The sequence below is a fragment of the Nyctibius grandis genome, chromosome Z, assembly GCF_013368605.1.
Source record: "Nyctibius grandis isolate bNycGra1 chromosome Z, bNycGra1.pri, whole genome shotgun sequence".
Taxonomy (NCBI): Eukaryota; Metazoa; Chordata; class Aves; order Nyctibiiformes; family Nyctibiidae; genus Nyctibius; species Nyctibius grandis.
This window is the reverse complement of record NC_090695.1, coordinates 11030442-11045875: the sequence shown is the minus strand read 5'-3', so window position 1 is coordinate 11045875 and position 15434 is coordinate 11030442. Positions and strand designations below refer to the sequence as shown.

General features: G+C 42.6%; 2 protein-coding genes across 2 annotated transcripts; one reads left to right on the top strand and one right to left on the bottom strand.

Annotated features, from left to right (window-relative positions):
• Positions 1 to 1035: 1035 nt before the first annotated feature.
• Positions 1036 to 6793, bottom strand: BRIX1 (biogenesis of ribosomes BRX1). The gene is made up of 10 exons (XM_068423223.1): positions 6612 to 6793; positions 4727 to 4838; positions 4290 to 4333; positions 3632 to 3702; positions 3194 to 3243; positions 3019 to 3092; positions 2872 to 2922; positions 2472 to 2573; positions 1793 to 1921; positions 1036 to 1472 (listed from the first exon to the last, which is right to left on the bottom strand). Exons 1-10 carry the CDS (start codon positions 6759 to 6761, stop codon positions 1203 to 1205), a joined length of 1053 nt encoding a protein of 350 aa, XP_068279324.1. The 5' UTR covers positions 6762 to 6793; the 3' UTR covers positions 1036 to 1202.
• Positions 6794 to 6892: 99 nt separating this feature from the next.
• Positions 6893 to 14494, top strand: RAD1 (RAD1 checkpoint DNA exonuclease). The gene is made up of 5 exons (XM_068423240.1): positions 6893 to 7142; positions 9418 to 9526; positions 11918 to 12176; positions 12531 to 12629; positions 12957 to 14494. Exons 1-5 carry the CDS (start codon positions 6948 to 6950, stop codon positions 13138 to 13140), a joined length of 846 nt encoding a protein of 281 aa, XP_068279341.1. The 5' UTR covers positions 6893 to 6947; the 3' UTR covers positions 13141 to 14494.
• The last annotated feature ends 940 nt before the right edge of the window (positions 14495 to 15434 follow it).

Here is a 15434-nt window from a genome sequence, read left to right as displayed (position 1 = left end):
AGTCCCCCAGCAGTACAACAGCCTGCGAGCACGATGCCTCCTGTAGCTGGAGTAAGAAGGTTTCATCAATAGGCTCCCCTTGATCAGGCAGCCTGTAGTAGATGCCAAACACAAGGTTCCCTTTGTTGCCTTGGTCTAACTCTCACCCCTAACCTTTCAACCTGCTCATGACTATTCTTCAGAGGTAAGTTTCTTGATGTAGAGGGCAACATCTCCACCCCTCCTTCCTCTCCTGTCCCTTTTGAACAGCCTGTAGCCATCGATAGCTGCACTCCGGTCATGCAATTCGTCCCACCAAGTTTCAGTAACAGCAACTAGGTCGTAGCTTTCTAGCAGCACGGTGGCTTCCAGCTCTTCCTGTTTGTTGCCCATGCTGCATGCGTTGGTATGGGGGCACTTCAGCTGGGCTGTCGGCTGTGCCACCTTCTTAGAGGAACAGCCCTTAATTCCTTTGAGATATTTCACTGGTGTTTCCCTGTTGGCTCCTATTACCTCAGGAGCCCTTGGCTCATCTCTGCAAGACTTCAGCTGTGCTCCAGTGTAGCCAGCGCATCTCAGAGCAACAGGCTGAGGGCCCTCACTAGCACTCTGTCCCTCTAACCTTGGCGTGTCATCCCACAGCTTGTCACAGGCAAGCCTGATATTATCCCCCTCCCCCTTCAACTCTAGTTTAAAGCTGTCAGTGAGCCCCACTAGCTCGTGAGCTCCTTTATGAGAAAAAAAAATGAACACCACTCCCCAAGAAAGAATTCCTATAAAGTTAAAACTTCTACAACAATTTTCTACTGCTGTCAGACCAGGAAAGCTGACTTTTGAATTCCAGTTAATGATGAGCACCAATGACTACCCAGTTATTTTTATTCCTTGTACATGTTACAGTGAGTTGTTTCCCAGAGGTACTGAAGTGTAAAAGGACAATTCTCAAAAGTAGAAGTATTTGGAGTGTCTTAATTCTCCCTTCCCTGCTGCCATGTTGTTTTTCAAAACCCAGAATCATCTCAAAGAGAGGAAGACAATAAAAGAATACAAACTCAATCACAATAAAGAAATTGGTATTTTGTTTACTTAAAACTGAAGTCCAGTTAGTTTTGCCTGCAAAAACAATTTACAACACAATATTTACAATATTATGTTGATAAGCTACAAAATATAGCTAGGTATAACAGATGACTTTGGAGTTATAGTTTCTTTACATTTAACATTTACGCTGATGCCTCAGTTCTGAAAAGCTTTTTTTGCTTCTTCCTCTGAATTTTGCGTGGCTTCTTTTTATCTTTAATAATTGGCTTTGACTCTGGTTTCACAAGCTGTATTTCCACTGGCTTTTCTTCAGCTGGAGTCTCAAAGACCACTTCAGTGGGATCCTCTCCAATAAGCACCTTACTCCCTTTTTTCTTAATATTTTGTGCTTCCTTCACTTGCTGTTTCTCTCTCAATTTAGCTGCCACTGACAATCTTATCAGCCGTCGATGCTATAAAAATAAGAATTTAAATTACATCAGGTTTCAAATAAGCAAGATGCAACAAATCAAGTATTAAAGAAACAGGTGGCAATTTCTCTGCTTCATTGTCAAAATCCTCAGTGTAATGCCATCTTTTCAGTGACATAAATTTTGCATTCATTCCACTTTTGCACAATTACTGTGTTCTCAAATTGTGATCAGTTAGGGCACTCTTTTCTACACATAGTTCCAGGGAAAGGCATACATGGTTCTCCTGCACAGAGAGCTTGCAAGACCAGTCTTCAAATTAGTTGCTAAATGAAAGAGAAGACAAAGACAAGGCTGCTTACCATATTTGGGGACTGGTAATGGGGATTTTCGTACAGAGTTGGTCCTCCAAAGCTACCTTGGAAGATTTTTATGAGGTTCAGGACAAAACGAGGCCCAATTTCTACTAGAGATGCATCTTCTTCTATTATCTGCAATAAAAAGAATACTCTTTCATGGATTGAATCAAAGCATATGACCTTGTAGACACCTTGCTTACAGTCATACACAACTGAATTTAAATCCAAGGCATGATGCCACTGAAGCTGGTAAGCTGGACTTTTACAAACGCAGTTATGTATCTAAAGCAGTTCTTTTGGGTTCAAGCAAGCATTTAGAGAGTACGAGGTATTTGCGAATTCCTCCTTTAGAAAGTAAGCTCCAGTGCACCATGGGCCAAAGCAGCAAGTAAAGGTTAAAAGACAGGTGAAGCTTAGGCTTTGGCTAATACTTCCTGTTACCAAGACAACCATCACAGAATTGCAGCTAACAGACTGTCAGCTGAAGTACACAGAACTTAAACCAGCTCCCTCCAGAGACACAGGAGAAGACAAGTAATTTTAGGACGGTGAAATTACTTTGTGCAAGCACTAGGTGTTGGCATATCCTGATGATGATTCTTCTCATTTTATTGTCATTAATGGATTTGATAGGAAATTACTCCACTGAGCACCACCTGAAGAGCTTAAAGAGATCACTAACCTGGTAATTCCGAAACCAGATCCTCTCGTCTGTAACAGTGAAGGTGAAAACATGATCTACAAAAGGCTGGCTTTTGGGGTGATACTGTGGTGTACTAAATATCTGTAATAAAAGGCAGTATTTCTAAATATCTGTAATTGTAAGAGGCCCAACACAAATGGCTCATTTTAAAATCATTTTAAGTTACTAACATCTTAATCCCAGGTCACATTTCAAAATCCAAAACTTAAGAACAAGTGTCTCAGTGATTTTAAGTACATGACTCTAATCCTTTGAAGATTTTTTGCAAGTTCAGAAGTACAAAACTACTACTTAAAAAAAACCCTGAGATTTTTAAATATGTTGCCAAAAAACATTTCCATTGAGGAAGAAACGCTGGACAGCAGAACTACAGACTGACCTGAATAAACAATTCTTTTAGCAGGGCATAGTGTGGCTCCTTGTCGAATGTCTACAGAGGAAAAATGTAATTTTACATAAAAAGCTGAATGCAATAGTCATGTAAAGAAAACAAAAGCATACTTGATGAAATAAAATGTGTACTTACCGGATCAAAAGACAAAAGGGGCCGTGAGCCCCTTAGACAGTTTCCTGTCATCTTCAATTCAGCCAGTGTGTGAACTGCAGCGATTTTTTTTTAAAAAAAGATCATTTTAGTACTTACAGAAAACCGCACAGACAAGAAAGCAGGAGTCCAAACACAATAATGTAAACCAACTTACCATTCTGCACTAAGAATTTAGCTGATGGTCCCTGTGGTGTATTTGAAAGCCTGCAGAGGACAGGTAGGGGGGAAGATAAAAAAGAAAAATGTAAACAGCAGCGAGAAGGTATGCTGGATTTCTATAGCACACTTCAACCAGTTATTTCTGTATTGAAGTAATTTCAGTTGCTTTTATAGCATTATTGAGTTCCTTTAACATACTTATAAACGCTTTCTAAACAATTTTGTAAAATGCCTCTGTAAACTGTCTACAAAAGCTGGTCGTGCATTGTAAACTTGCACTAACCATAGAAGAGATTGAAGATGCAAGATCAGAAGAGATTTAACCAAGCAACACTATTTCATGCATCTTCACTATTACAGCAAGAAACTTTAGATAGAACGGAAGCATCCCCAGCTACATATGGAAATGTAAGAACACATAACATTTCCTTACCACATATAGAGATCCTGTTTCTTTTTGGCTTCAAAAAAGATGCACTTATTGCAGTTTTTCATTTCACACACCTATACAAGACACATAAAATTAGCTGTTTACAAAGTTCTGAAGACATTTTCAAAAACTTTCCACATTAATCTCTAATATCTTCCCCCCCTCCAAAATATAAGTTCAAAAGCAAAGGTCTCATCTTAATAAATTACACATACTGATCCCCAAACTTAAGTTGAAGCACTTCACTAAAGCTACAAACAATCTGGTAAGCTCTCCAGGATATAAACATTAAAGCAGGAGCTGTGACATCAGGTTCTATTTTCAGAACTACCAGTACCCTACAACACTGTTTGGCCTGGCCGCATAGTTGTTCTCTGCTTTCTTCAAGTATAAACTGTAATACACCTTTCACCTATACTGAAAGGCACATTCTGTTTTATTTCTTCAAGACAAAAGTCTATGTTTAATTAAAGGTTTTATTAATCAAAAGTCATCTTCCTGTTTTAACACGAGCACTTTTTGAATATCAGTGATTTTCACCTATGAAGTTATATGACTCCTACAACTAGTACGAGGTCCTTTGAACTTGGCTGCCCTTTTCTCTTGCACATTGAATTTCCAGAGAAAATAAAAAAGAAGCACTAGTTAAATCCTGGATTACCTCATTAATTACAAACAACTGGTCTTTACGGTCCATTTTAGTATCTGGAAGACATGAACAACATTTAGAAGGCTGGAAAACCAATTTAACACAAGAAGTTCTTTAAAACTCAGTCCTTTTGCAAAAAATTTAATGAATATAAATGGAAGATTAAGAATAACCATCAAGTTGTTTCAGCCATGTTATGCAATGAATAAACATAGCAACAAAAGTATCTGGGCACTTACAGGACTGAGGCCACAGAAGTAATTTCCCAGAGAATATTAAAATACAACAGTCACTGTAATTGTTGGCTCAGAAGGGGTTTAGGTGTTTGTTTAAGATAAAAGTTTCATCAAAACAGTTAAGTACCACATATTTAAAAAGAACAGGTTGTTAGAAGCTCTTGGTTTAAAACTATTCTGAATATCCAAGTTAGGGACAACGCCTAACCCTACCTGCTTTAGAGTGAGGCATCAATGTCCTTAAGTCTTGCATTAGGTGTCTTGTTCTGAAATTAATTCCACGAGAAGAGAAAATAAGCACTCGCTCCTTGTTTTTCCATTTACCCTAGGAAAAAGACATAAAAGTTAAGCAGGAAGTTTCTAGCCTTAAAACTACTACAACACAGCAACCAACAATAAATGTTTGAACTGTAATTACAGAAAAACATAGTAAGAACATTTGTTATTAATATTACCTCCCCACCCACACAGAATCTTTCTCTCAGCAAGAGTGATGACTTCCTTACAGAACATGGGGGCACAAGTTTTTACATGAAGAACTGCCATCCACCCTGCTTCAGTATGTTCCTACGTAAAGCCTTTCACTCATACAAAACACGTGTTAATCAAGCCATATGCAATACTTATTTGCAAAAGGCACCCCTCCTTCCCTGCAAAGTGACCTGAGCTACAGTCTCAGAGCATGATTTAGCTTTTCCTACAGATAAGCATGTCATGAAATCTCAGACTTCAATGTGCTACTTCTTGGTTTTCTTTTAAGCAAACTACAAGGCAATTATTGAAGCCTTCTGTGGATGACTCCTAAATGAAACTGGCATAATTCCCATACATCCTTTGTCTATAACAGAATTATTCAACTCTCTAAAATACTTTTGAGATTAAGGTAACACGTTATTTACATCGACCAGAATAATGCTATTTACGTATCTTCATAGAAATAACATACCATCGCATGTTACTTTTATTTGTGCTGGGATTATAAAAAAATTATGAACAAGCCTCTCTATCCTCGCTTAGTGATACCAGATGGTTTAGGAAAAGTAAGCCTCAAAGTAGGCGCTAAAAGGCCTATTTTGTGTAACCTTTAGACAGAATCAACTTTTCTCTCAGCAATTTTCCTTTCAGCTATAATAACAGTACGTTCTGAAGCTAACAGCATGTTTTGCAGACAGTGTCTGCTTCTGGGACTGATAACACTTAGAGTTATAGTCATCACTGATTCTTGCTTGCGCTTAGCCTTAGAGAATCCAAGATCTCTGTTAAATTCCTCACTAATTACAAAGAAGGGCCAGAGATAAGCAAGACTGTGAACAACATCTTTACAGTGTCTTAATCGACTTGATTCACAGCTCTGGCATCAGGAGTAGAGATAAATCCTGTAAGAATCAGAACAGGATCTTCTCCTTGGAGCCACCTGCATGTGTCAACAGAAAGGCCTCCACCACGCTTGCACAGCAGCGGGGTCATACAGTGAACGGCATAACTATGGGGGGATTACGACCACTAGAGACCACCCCAGATCCCTTCCCCAATTTAGTAAGCATGCGCAAAGGCAATTACATAATATATTAGCATATGCATAAGGTTTCTTGGAATGGGTGGGCTTTACTCGGAATTGTATGAATATTCATTTCTCTATAACGTATATAATGAGTGTGCTTTTGTCCCTCGGTGTGCATGCCAGAAGAGATCCCCCATGCACCCAGCGCTGCAATAAGCCACTGTTGGCTTTCTAAACCGTCATTTGGTTTAGAGAGTTTTCGGGGTTACTATTTTCCGGTAACATTAGCAGCTGGGTTCCCCACAGACACCCCGAGCCCCAGTGCCCCAGCCCTGGGAGCACCACAGGCAGCAGCAGCCAGCCCCCAGGCACCACGCTGCCCAGCAGAGCAGCACAAGGCCGCGGGTCACCCACGCCTCTGCGGCCCGCTGCAGGCTGCGCCGCCTTCCCCGTGGAGGCGGAATACCCGCGGGCACGGAGCCAAGGTGCCCTTCCTACGGGTACACGCCGTCCCGGGCAGGGAGCAGAGCGGGGACACTCGGCCCGGCGCGGCGCGGTCCAGTCCGCTCCACCCTGAGCCAGAGGGCTGGGGGCTACCTGGGAGACCGGCGGCGGGATGCTGTACTCCTCCGGGCCCGCTCCGTCCGGGCCCGGCTTGGCACCCGGCTCTGGCGCGCTGGGGTGCCTCTTCGCTCGCTTCTTCGGCCGCGCAGCCGGGGCGTCCCGCTTCCTCTTGGCCACCGCCATCTTGCCCGCACCACGCCGTGCCCACACTCGCCCGCACTTCCGCCTCACGCACTTCCGCCCGCCCACACTCTCCCGCACTTCCGCCTCACACACTTCCGCCCGCCCGCCCGCAGTCCCGCCGTCCGCATTTCCGCCTCACACACGTCCGCCCGCCCGGAGCGCCGTGGGCCCAGCGCGGGGTCCGCCATGCCGCTCTGCACGCAGCCGCCCGCCAGCGGCGAGCCCTACGTGCTGGCCGCCAGCTTGGACAACGCCCGCCACCTGTCCAGCCTCCTCAGGGCCGTCCACTTCCAGGACCACGCCACCTGCTTCGCCACCGCCAACGGCCTCCGGGTGACGGTGGAGGATGCCAAATGCATCCAGGCCAACGCCTTCGTCCAGGTGGGGGCTGCGTCCCGCGGAGGGGCTGGTGCTGCTCTTAGGGACCTTAGAAAGGCCCGAGTTACATGGTGGAGGAGGGGTACGGCGAGTGTACTCGCGGAGAAGGGGAAACTTCGGTGAAATGGTGGCACAGGCGCGGGAGCTGACGTGAAGGAAGCTCTGCGGTGAGGTGTGGTCATTAGTGAGGTCGGTGCTGTTGGGAGGCCGAGCTTGGTGCCTGGTTTGTTCGTGCATGCCTGCTTGTCTGGTGAGCAGGCCAGCACACCAAACCCTTGTTTAATGTGCTGGCGCCCGCTAAACCCACTGCGCTTTCTGACCGTACCGTTCTTAGATGCGTGAGCAAGTTCATAAATTACCTGTCTGGGTATTTTTAATGTATTCTTCCAATTCCTTCCCCAGTTTAGTACACATGCACGAAGACATTACATAATATATTAGCATATGCATAAGGTTTCTTGGAATGGGTGGGCTTTACTCCGAATTGTATGAATATTCATTTTTCTGTAATGTATATCATGAGTGTGCTTTTGTCCCTTGGTGTGCATGCCAAGAGGAGACATCCCCCATGCACCCAGCGCTGCAATAAACCAGCGTTGGCTTGCTAAACTATCATTTGGTTTAGCGAGTTTTCTTGGTTACTATTTTCCAGTAACAGAAGGGGCAAGGAGTATTTTATGGTAGTAACTGAAATCCAACTTTACCTTTCTTCTGTTCTTTAGAGTCTGTGTCTTTGCTAGCTGTGAAACTGCAGCCTGAGCTGTGTGTGAAAGGGGAGAAGGCTGAGTCTCCCTGTTCCTGCAGCTTCCCTTGCTTTCTCCTGCTCCTTGCTGCGCAGTCCTTCCTTACACTAGTGCTGTATTTGTTTGGTTAGCTTTCTGCTATTTGAGTGAGTTATGCTGGCTCATGAAGTGGCCACCAGAAGGAAAAGGTTCCACTAGCATGTGCTACTGGAAGTTAAGCAGTGGGCACATGTGGGCAGGAGCAGGGGAACAGTGACTGGAGATTCCTTTGAAAGTGTTGAGCTGTTAAGTATAGAATAGAACAGTTCCTGTTGGAAGGGACCTACAACGATCATCTAGTCCCACTGCCTGACCACTTCAGGGCTGACCAAAAGTTAAAGCACATTATTAAGGGCATTGTCCAAATGCCTCTCAAACACTGACAGGCTTGGGGCATCGACAGCCTCTCTAGGAAGCCTGTTCCAGTGTTTGACCACCCTGTGCAGAAATGCTTCCCAATGTCCAGTCTAAACCTCCCCTGACCCAGCTTTGAACCATTCCCACGTGTCCTGTCACTGGATACCAGGGAGAAGAGATCAGCACCTCCCTCTCCACCTTCCCTCCTCAGGAAGCTGGAGAGAGCCAGCCATGAGGTGGCCCCTCAGCCTCCTTTTCTCCAAACCAGACAAGCGCAAAGTCCTCAGCCGCTCCTCACAGGACATTCGTTTCAGCCCTGTCACCTGCTTTGTTGCCCTCCTCTGGACTCATTCAAGGACCTTCACACCCTTCCTAAACGGCGGGGCCCAGAACCGCACACAGCACTGAAGGTGAGGCCGCACCAATGCGGAATACAGTGGGACGATCACCTCTTTGGAGCGGCTGGTTATGCCGTGCTTGATGCACCCCAGGATGCGGTTTGCACTCTGGGCTGCCAATAAAAATCTGTAACTACTTTTTCAAAAGCAGCTCACATCACCCGGCTTTATTTCTGAGATATTCTGTTCCTGCAGTTACCACAAAGCAGCAAGTGCCCAGTGGCAAACGGGGGGCAGCCTGGAGTGGCTTACCCACATCAGACTAGTCAAACGCACGTTTCAGCACATGTTTCAATGTGGTGAACTCGCTATTCTGTTCTGTTCTTACACGCTTTTGTTATTTGAAATGTTTATTCATGCTCCGAGTGAAGAAAAGTAAGTAAGTATTGTTTCTGGAGAAGGGTAACCCTTAAATTATATAGTTCCCTGAGTCTTTCCAGCTCCAGAAGTAAGCAGCTTTAGGCTTTAACATTTGTAGCACGTTTTTAAACTATAAAAAACAAGTGTTCAGGTTTTCATGCTTATGCCATGCTACTTTGTTTCAACTGTGACATGGTTCTATTTTACTAGTTTTGAGGATGAAGACCCGTTTTTCTTTAATCAATGTTGTGTTACATGTAGAAATTGTGTTGTATTGCACTGATCTCTGAAAGTGAAAGCGCTGAATTTAAGGAAGTAAGTGTAAACTGTAAAATAATTGCAGAAACTCCCCTCTCTTCAGCTCTTTCCTTTCTCTTACAGGCAGAAATTTTCCAGGAATTTGCTGTTCAGGAGGAATCAGTGACATTCCGGATCAATTTGTCTGTCCTTCTTGACTGCTTGACCATTTTTGGTACCACTTCTTTGCCAGGTATAGTGCGCATTTACCTTGACAGTGTATGTGTGTAACGTGTAATCACATAGTGAAACCTGTACGTAGCTATAGGGAGATTTCCAGTCTTGGCAGAACTTCTGACTTCCTCACCTTAAGTCCTTCGCTATTAAGCAGGATCCAAGCTAATAGAAGTGTGTTATGTGATAACAGTCAATGGAGAGAAGAAAGGAGCTGGTGGATGTGAGCACAGCCAGTGTGTCAGGGACTGCTGCAGCAGGAGAGGCTAAAAGAGGCTGACTCTGTTTGGTAGATGGAATAAAGGTGTATGTCTGTGTGACACTATTGGGGTAACTGAGAAACAGAAGAGTCTTCCTGTGAAGATAATGTATCTTGTATCTGTGTAAGGCACAAAAGAACCACTAGTTTTGGGAGGGAACCCTTCTGTGGCATGAGGTCCAATGAACAGCCCCAGCTTGTACCCATGCTGTGGTTTGGGGATGAATACAAATAGTTTCTGTAATCTTGATAGGAAAACATGTAAAGTAACTTGTTCAGGCACCTCTGGCAAGTTGTGTGATGTGTTGAGCCTGGAGTTCTGATGCTGAGGCCGGAGCTCTATGCCAGGAATGACACATGCCGTGACTGCCTTTCCTGTGGATCTGTCTTCAGTCCAGGGCCGAGATCACCCGCATCACAAGAATGCTAATTTGTTCCCAAATACCCTTCACTTAAGGGCAAGACCTGGTCACAGCTGGCAGAACAGTTCCTCTGCAGCCCATTCAGGGTAGTCAGTATGGATATAGAGAGCGCCAAGGTTCCCTCTGCTAGGGAAGGTGCTTCACGCTGGCACATGCTTTTAAGTGGCCAGCAGGGCAGGCTGCACATACCCTCACCATCAGGCTAAAAGACTACTGCTTGAGCAAGCTGGGGCAGCCTCTTAGCAGAGCTGTCACTTTGAGCTGAAAAAGCACAGAAGCTGTATATCTTAAGGCCATCAGTATGTACATCAGTACCTCTTAAGGTCACAGGGGATCCACAATGAGCTTACAGGGCACTCAGGCTGACTAATTGCTGTGAGCTGTAGGAGAAATCAGCACTCTGAGAGACAGTATAGACAGAGCTTGGAATTTGTCTTGCTAACAAAAAAATTTTGTATCAGCTCAATAATAAATGTGATCTCTTTTCCAATATTTCTGTGGCTTGTGCAACCCTGGAACATCCAGCTACCTCAGAAACATAACAAGTGTATGCATGAATTAGGAAATGGTCTGGTGCAGATTTATTGGCCTTGAAGAAGGCTGCAGGGGTCCCAGTAGCATCATCAGTTCACTGTGCTCCTACACCCAATGCAGTAGCTGTTATGTGGCACCTTCTGTTCCTTCCCTTATACAGCTGCAGCTGTTTTATGAGTATTATCTCCAGCTTGCAGATAAGGTACTGAGGAATGATACTTAACCCAAGGTCTGACAAGAAATCTGCGGCTGGATTGGGTAGCACTCCAGGTGCTGTAAGAGCACTTTAGATCTTGCTTATCAAGTGTGTGAATTACAAAAAAACAAATAGACTGTGTTGTTGATCCTGTTTGTAGTCTTTCAGTGGCAGAGGTGTGTGGGCAGCTGCCTTCACAATTATGTGTACAAATACTGAATTACATGAACCCATTTGTTTAAACAAAAAAACTCAGGTCTTAGTGAATTTTATTTCCTATAAATTATTTTTTTTTACTTGATGGTTGTTCAAAAACTATTTTCACAAGTTGGCATGACTTTATGGGTGCTACAGGATTCACTATGAACTCATGTTGAGTAGGGTGGTACCATGACAGCTTTTTTGGGCAGTTCTACCATTGCAGCTGTGTGTTGAACTCCACATTCTTCTGCTGTTTCTGTTGTGACTCTGACTTAAAGACTGAAATCAACTGTGCTAAACAGCACTCTGACTTTGGGAAACCAAGCATTCAGATGATGATTACCTAGCAAAAGGAGGATGTGACCATAATGCAGGCTGAGCTGCGTTAACTTCAGTTTGGGTTGCACAAGTAACGAGTAGTAAAGAAAGACAATGTGAGCCAGAGAGAGCCTCACAACCAGGGAGGATTTTCCAGTTCCACTAACTATTTATTTGTAGCGTATCCAGCCTCATTGTCACAGCTACTATTACCTGGTTGGTACATGACACAAGCTGGGTTTGGACTGGTGTCTACATACAAATAATTTCATTTTGCTGCATAACCATTAGCACTTCATAGGGTGTCAAGGAGGCTGCACTAAGCATGCTACATCAGTGTATTGGAGGTTGAACCAAACATGCTAAATCTAATTGTTCTGTGTCCCATATGCCAGTAAAACGTGAATTTTCTGAAGCGATCAGATGTGATCTTCAGATAGCTAGCTCTCTGAAGAATGTGTATTTCATTCTCTTTTTCAGGAACATCAACGGCCCTTAGGATGTGTTATCGTGGTTATGGCTATCCCTTGATGCTGTTCTTGGAAGAAGGAGGAGTAGTGACAGTGTGCAAAATTAACACTCAAGAACCTGAAGACTTGTTAGACTTTGATTTCTGCAGTACAAAGGTTGTTAATAAAATTATCCTGCAGTCGGAGGGGCTACGAGAAGCATTTGCCGAACTGGATATGACTAGTGAAGTTCTGCAGATTATCATGTCTCCAGATAAACCCTACTTCAGGTACTGGAAACTATGCTTTCAACTCAGATGTTCATGCTTGGCCTTTGTTGGTAAGGACTGGAAGTTTTCACGGTGAAGAGGGGGGAGCTATTTTAGAATATTGCTTTATTTCAAGAAGAATTGTAATGAGTATAGCAAATCACACTATGTAACCTAATTAACATAGTAATGAATATATTCACAATCTGGTAAATGTGACACTGATGTAGATAGTTTAGCATTTTTAATTAAATAAAGCAAAACAAACAATAGTGTTTTGTGAAACAGCCATTGAGATATGCAAGATAACCGATTCTGACGAGTTTTTAAAGAGCTGTGATCAGGTATTTGGAGATGGTGCCTTCTGTCTTCCAGGTTATCCACTTTTGGAAATGCAGGAAGTGCACATCTGGACTACCCTAGGGACTCTGATTTGATGGAAGCATTCCAGTGTAACCAGACCCAGACAAACAGGTCAGGAAGTCTGTGATCAGTGCCTTCTGTGACAGGTCATGCGTTCTTGCTGGAAAGTTTAAAAACTGGTTTTGCATTACTGTAACATTTATATCACTAGTACAGGGTGGGGAGGAGGGGGAAATACTGCCCATTTGATAGAAGTCTGTGTCTGTGATCAAAAGCTAAACAATAACAATGTCTGTCTGATGTTGTTACCAGGAAAAGATCAAATTAGCACATTGCATTGATTTTTAACTATTCTGTGGTTTTAATTAGGAGTAATGTTTCAGCTGCTCTCTGCACAATGTATTTTTTTCAGATTACTTTTTTTTTTTCCTACTGCAGGTACAAGATTTCTTTGCTTAAACCATCTGCAAAAGCACTGGCTTTATCTTGTAAAGTGTCCATTCGAACGAATGCTCAAGGATTTCTTTCACTGCAGTATATGATTAGGAATGAAGATGGACAGATCTGTTTTGTGGAATACTATTGTTGTCCTGATGAGGATATTACTGAAGCAGAACTGTAGGCATATGTTCTGGCGTCTGTATTATATTTATGGATATATAAAATACTGTTATTTTTTTATAAAACTGAATGAAAGATCGATAAACTTCATATTGTCTTTTTTTTTGGTTAACTCTGGAATTAGAAATACAAAGACTTCCTTTTTATTCCCTTGCAAACATTTCTTAGCCTTGACTGAGAAAACTGAAGCTGAAAAAGCAAAAAGGGGAGTTGATCTCCGGTAGCCACTGATTCCAGCACAGATGTTAACGTGGTGTTCGTGTAATATGTTGCTGCTTTTTACAGTGTTCTCCAATAATTTTTGTTTGTGTTTTGTTTTTTTGTCTTTGGCTTGTTCTAAGCAATTACACAAGGGAAAATCTGAATACTAGCTGTATGTTAGCCAGTTAACTTTCAATGACTTAAATATAAAACCAAATTTGTCTTGAAAGAGGATGACATTTTCAAACTGATTTGTTAATAGCAGCAGGTGGTTTCTTTCTGGCAAATGCTGACGTGTTTTGCTGGTGAAGCTACTAGGGTCCTCCTCATGTTGATTAATTCTTAATATAACTCAATTCCTTGGAATTTCATCTGATACCAATTTACCCTCTTGTCTGCAGCACTGGTGTTCAATTGGTAAATTAAGATAGAAGCCAGGATTTACTTACGCATTACTCGTAACTGTTCTGGCAACATTATTGTTTTGTGTCTAGTAATTTATTACACATCCGCAAGAATGCTGCTGCTGAAATGTTTCTGCACATACATGTACCCGTTCCTACCCTGCTACACTGTACTAATGCTGTTAAGAATCGTAAGAGGAGAGAAAAGTTTCGTATTTGAAATTGTTTGTGAAATTTGTTTACCTTCTCAATAGCCTTTTTCAGCAACAGAAGGGACTCCTAAACTGAAGTAAAGGAATGTCTGTCTGTGTCCCATGGAGTGGTGTATTCATATCACTGCTAAAAATGGGCCTAACCTATTACTCACTGAAAAGGGAGAACGGTTTATGGAGAGTTTTCTGCAGTGGCCAGCTTTGCAAAGCAGTGCAGTGGGCTGTACTTAAGTCAAGAGTTGCATTTCTCCTTTCACACCTCTCTGTTGCAAACAACCTTCTCAGAACAGGAGGTCCACTGAACCAGCTGGGTGTTGAACCAGATGCAGAGACTGCAAATCATGCTGCAAGAGACTGATGTCTTCCTGCCTTGCTGCCGTGCGATGTGATCCAAGAGTCAGGGATCTGCGGGTCATTTCTACAGCTTTAGACTGCTGTCAGTTTTGGTTGTTTGTCCAAAGATGAAGTCCTGCTTTGCACGTGTGGAAAACAGTATGTTCATAAATTACAAAGTTGATTGCTCCACAATTCAACAGAATCCAAGTCCTTTGTGTTTATTTTAAATTTAAAATGCTTTTGTTGACCATTTTTCACTTCTTGCTTATGTCCGCAAGAGTATGCTTTCAGACTAAGTGTCGGCAGTTCACTTTTGTTGTCTTCTGTGCAGATCATCCATTTATTGTAATGAATTTTACATTTGAAAAACAATTACAAATCTTTGAACTACAGGACTGTTAACTATACCTAACAATATTCTAAATAACTCTTATTTACTGTATTTTTTTTTCCAAACTAAAGTATTCAGGATAGGTGAATTTCCTTTTGGCGTACGGTCTCAGTTTCTTTAGTGAAAAAAAAATTATTATGGTTTCATTGGGAATTAGTAGTATTATCCCTGACTACTGAGTGTTAAGCATGATTTACATAATCTCTGGGTGACAGGATAAAAATGAAACAGAACACATGACTTTCTTATTGTGATTTATTTTAGAGTATCACTGTTCCTTGTATTGTGTTCAAGGACATTACTGTGGCTTAACAATTTGTACTTTTATATAATTGCCTACAGATGTACTATATTACTTCTTAAAATAGTACCTTTAACAATTTCAACTATAATCTACCAACAGTGATCATGGAAATAATATCCTAAGAAGCTACAACACCACAAAATACCAGAAAGTAACTGTAGCATTTCATAAATAATAGCTATTACAGGTATGCACGATTTGTGCAAGGCTTATGCCTGTACCCCACTGGACCAAGTCAGGGCCTAGACTCACAAAGGTGGGGAGGTGCTTGTGCACCTTGTGCCTTTGTGGATGTGGTTCAAGGTGAAAAAAAACGCAGAGTCTGGGCTACAGACTCCTTGCAGTAAGGCAAGGAGTGGATTCAGGATCTACCTGTGATGGATTGTATTACATCTCTGCCTTTAAACACAATAAAATAAAAAGGGCGAAGAGGAGAATGACTGGAAG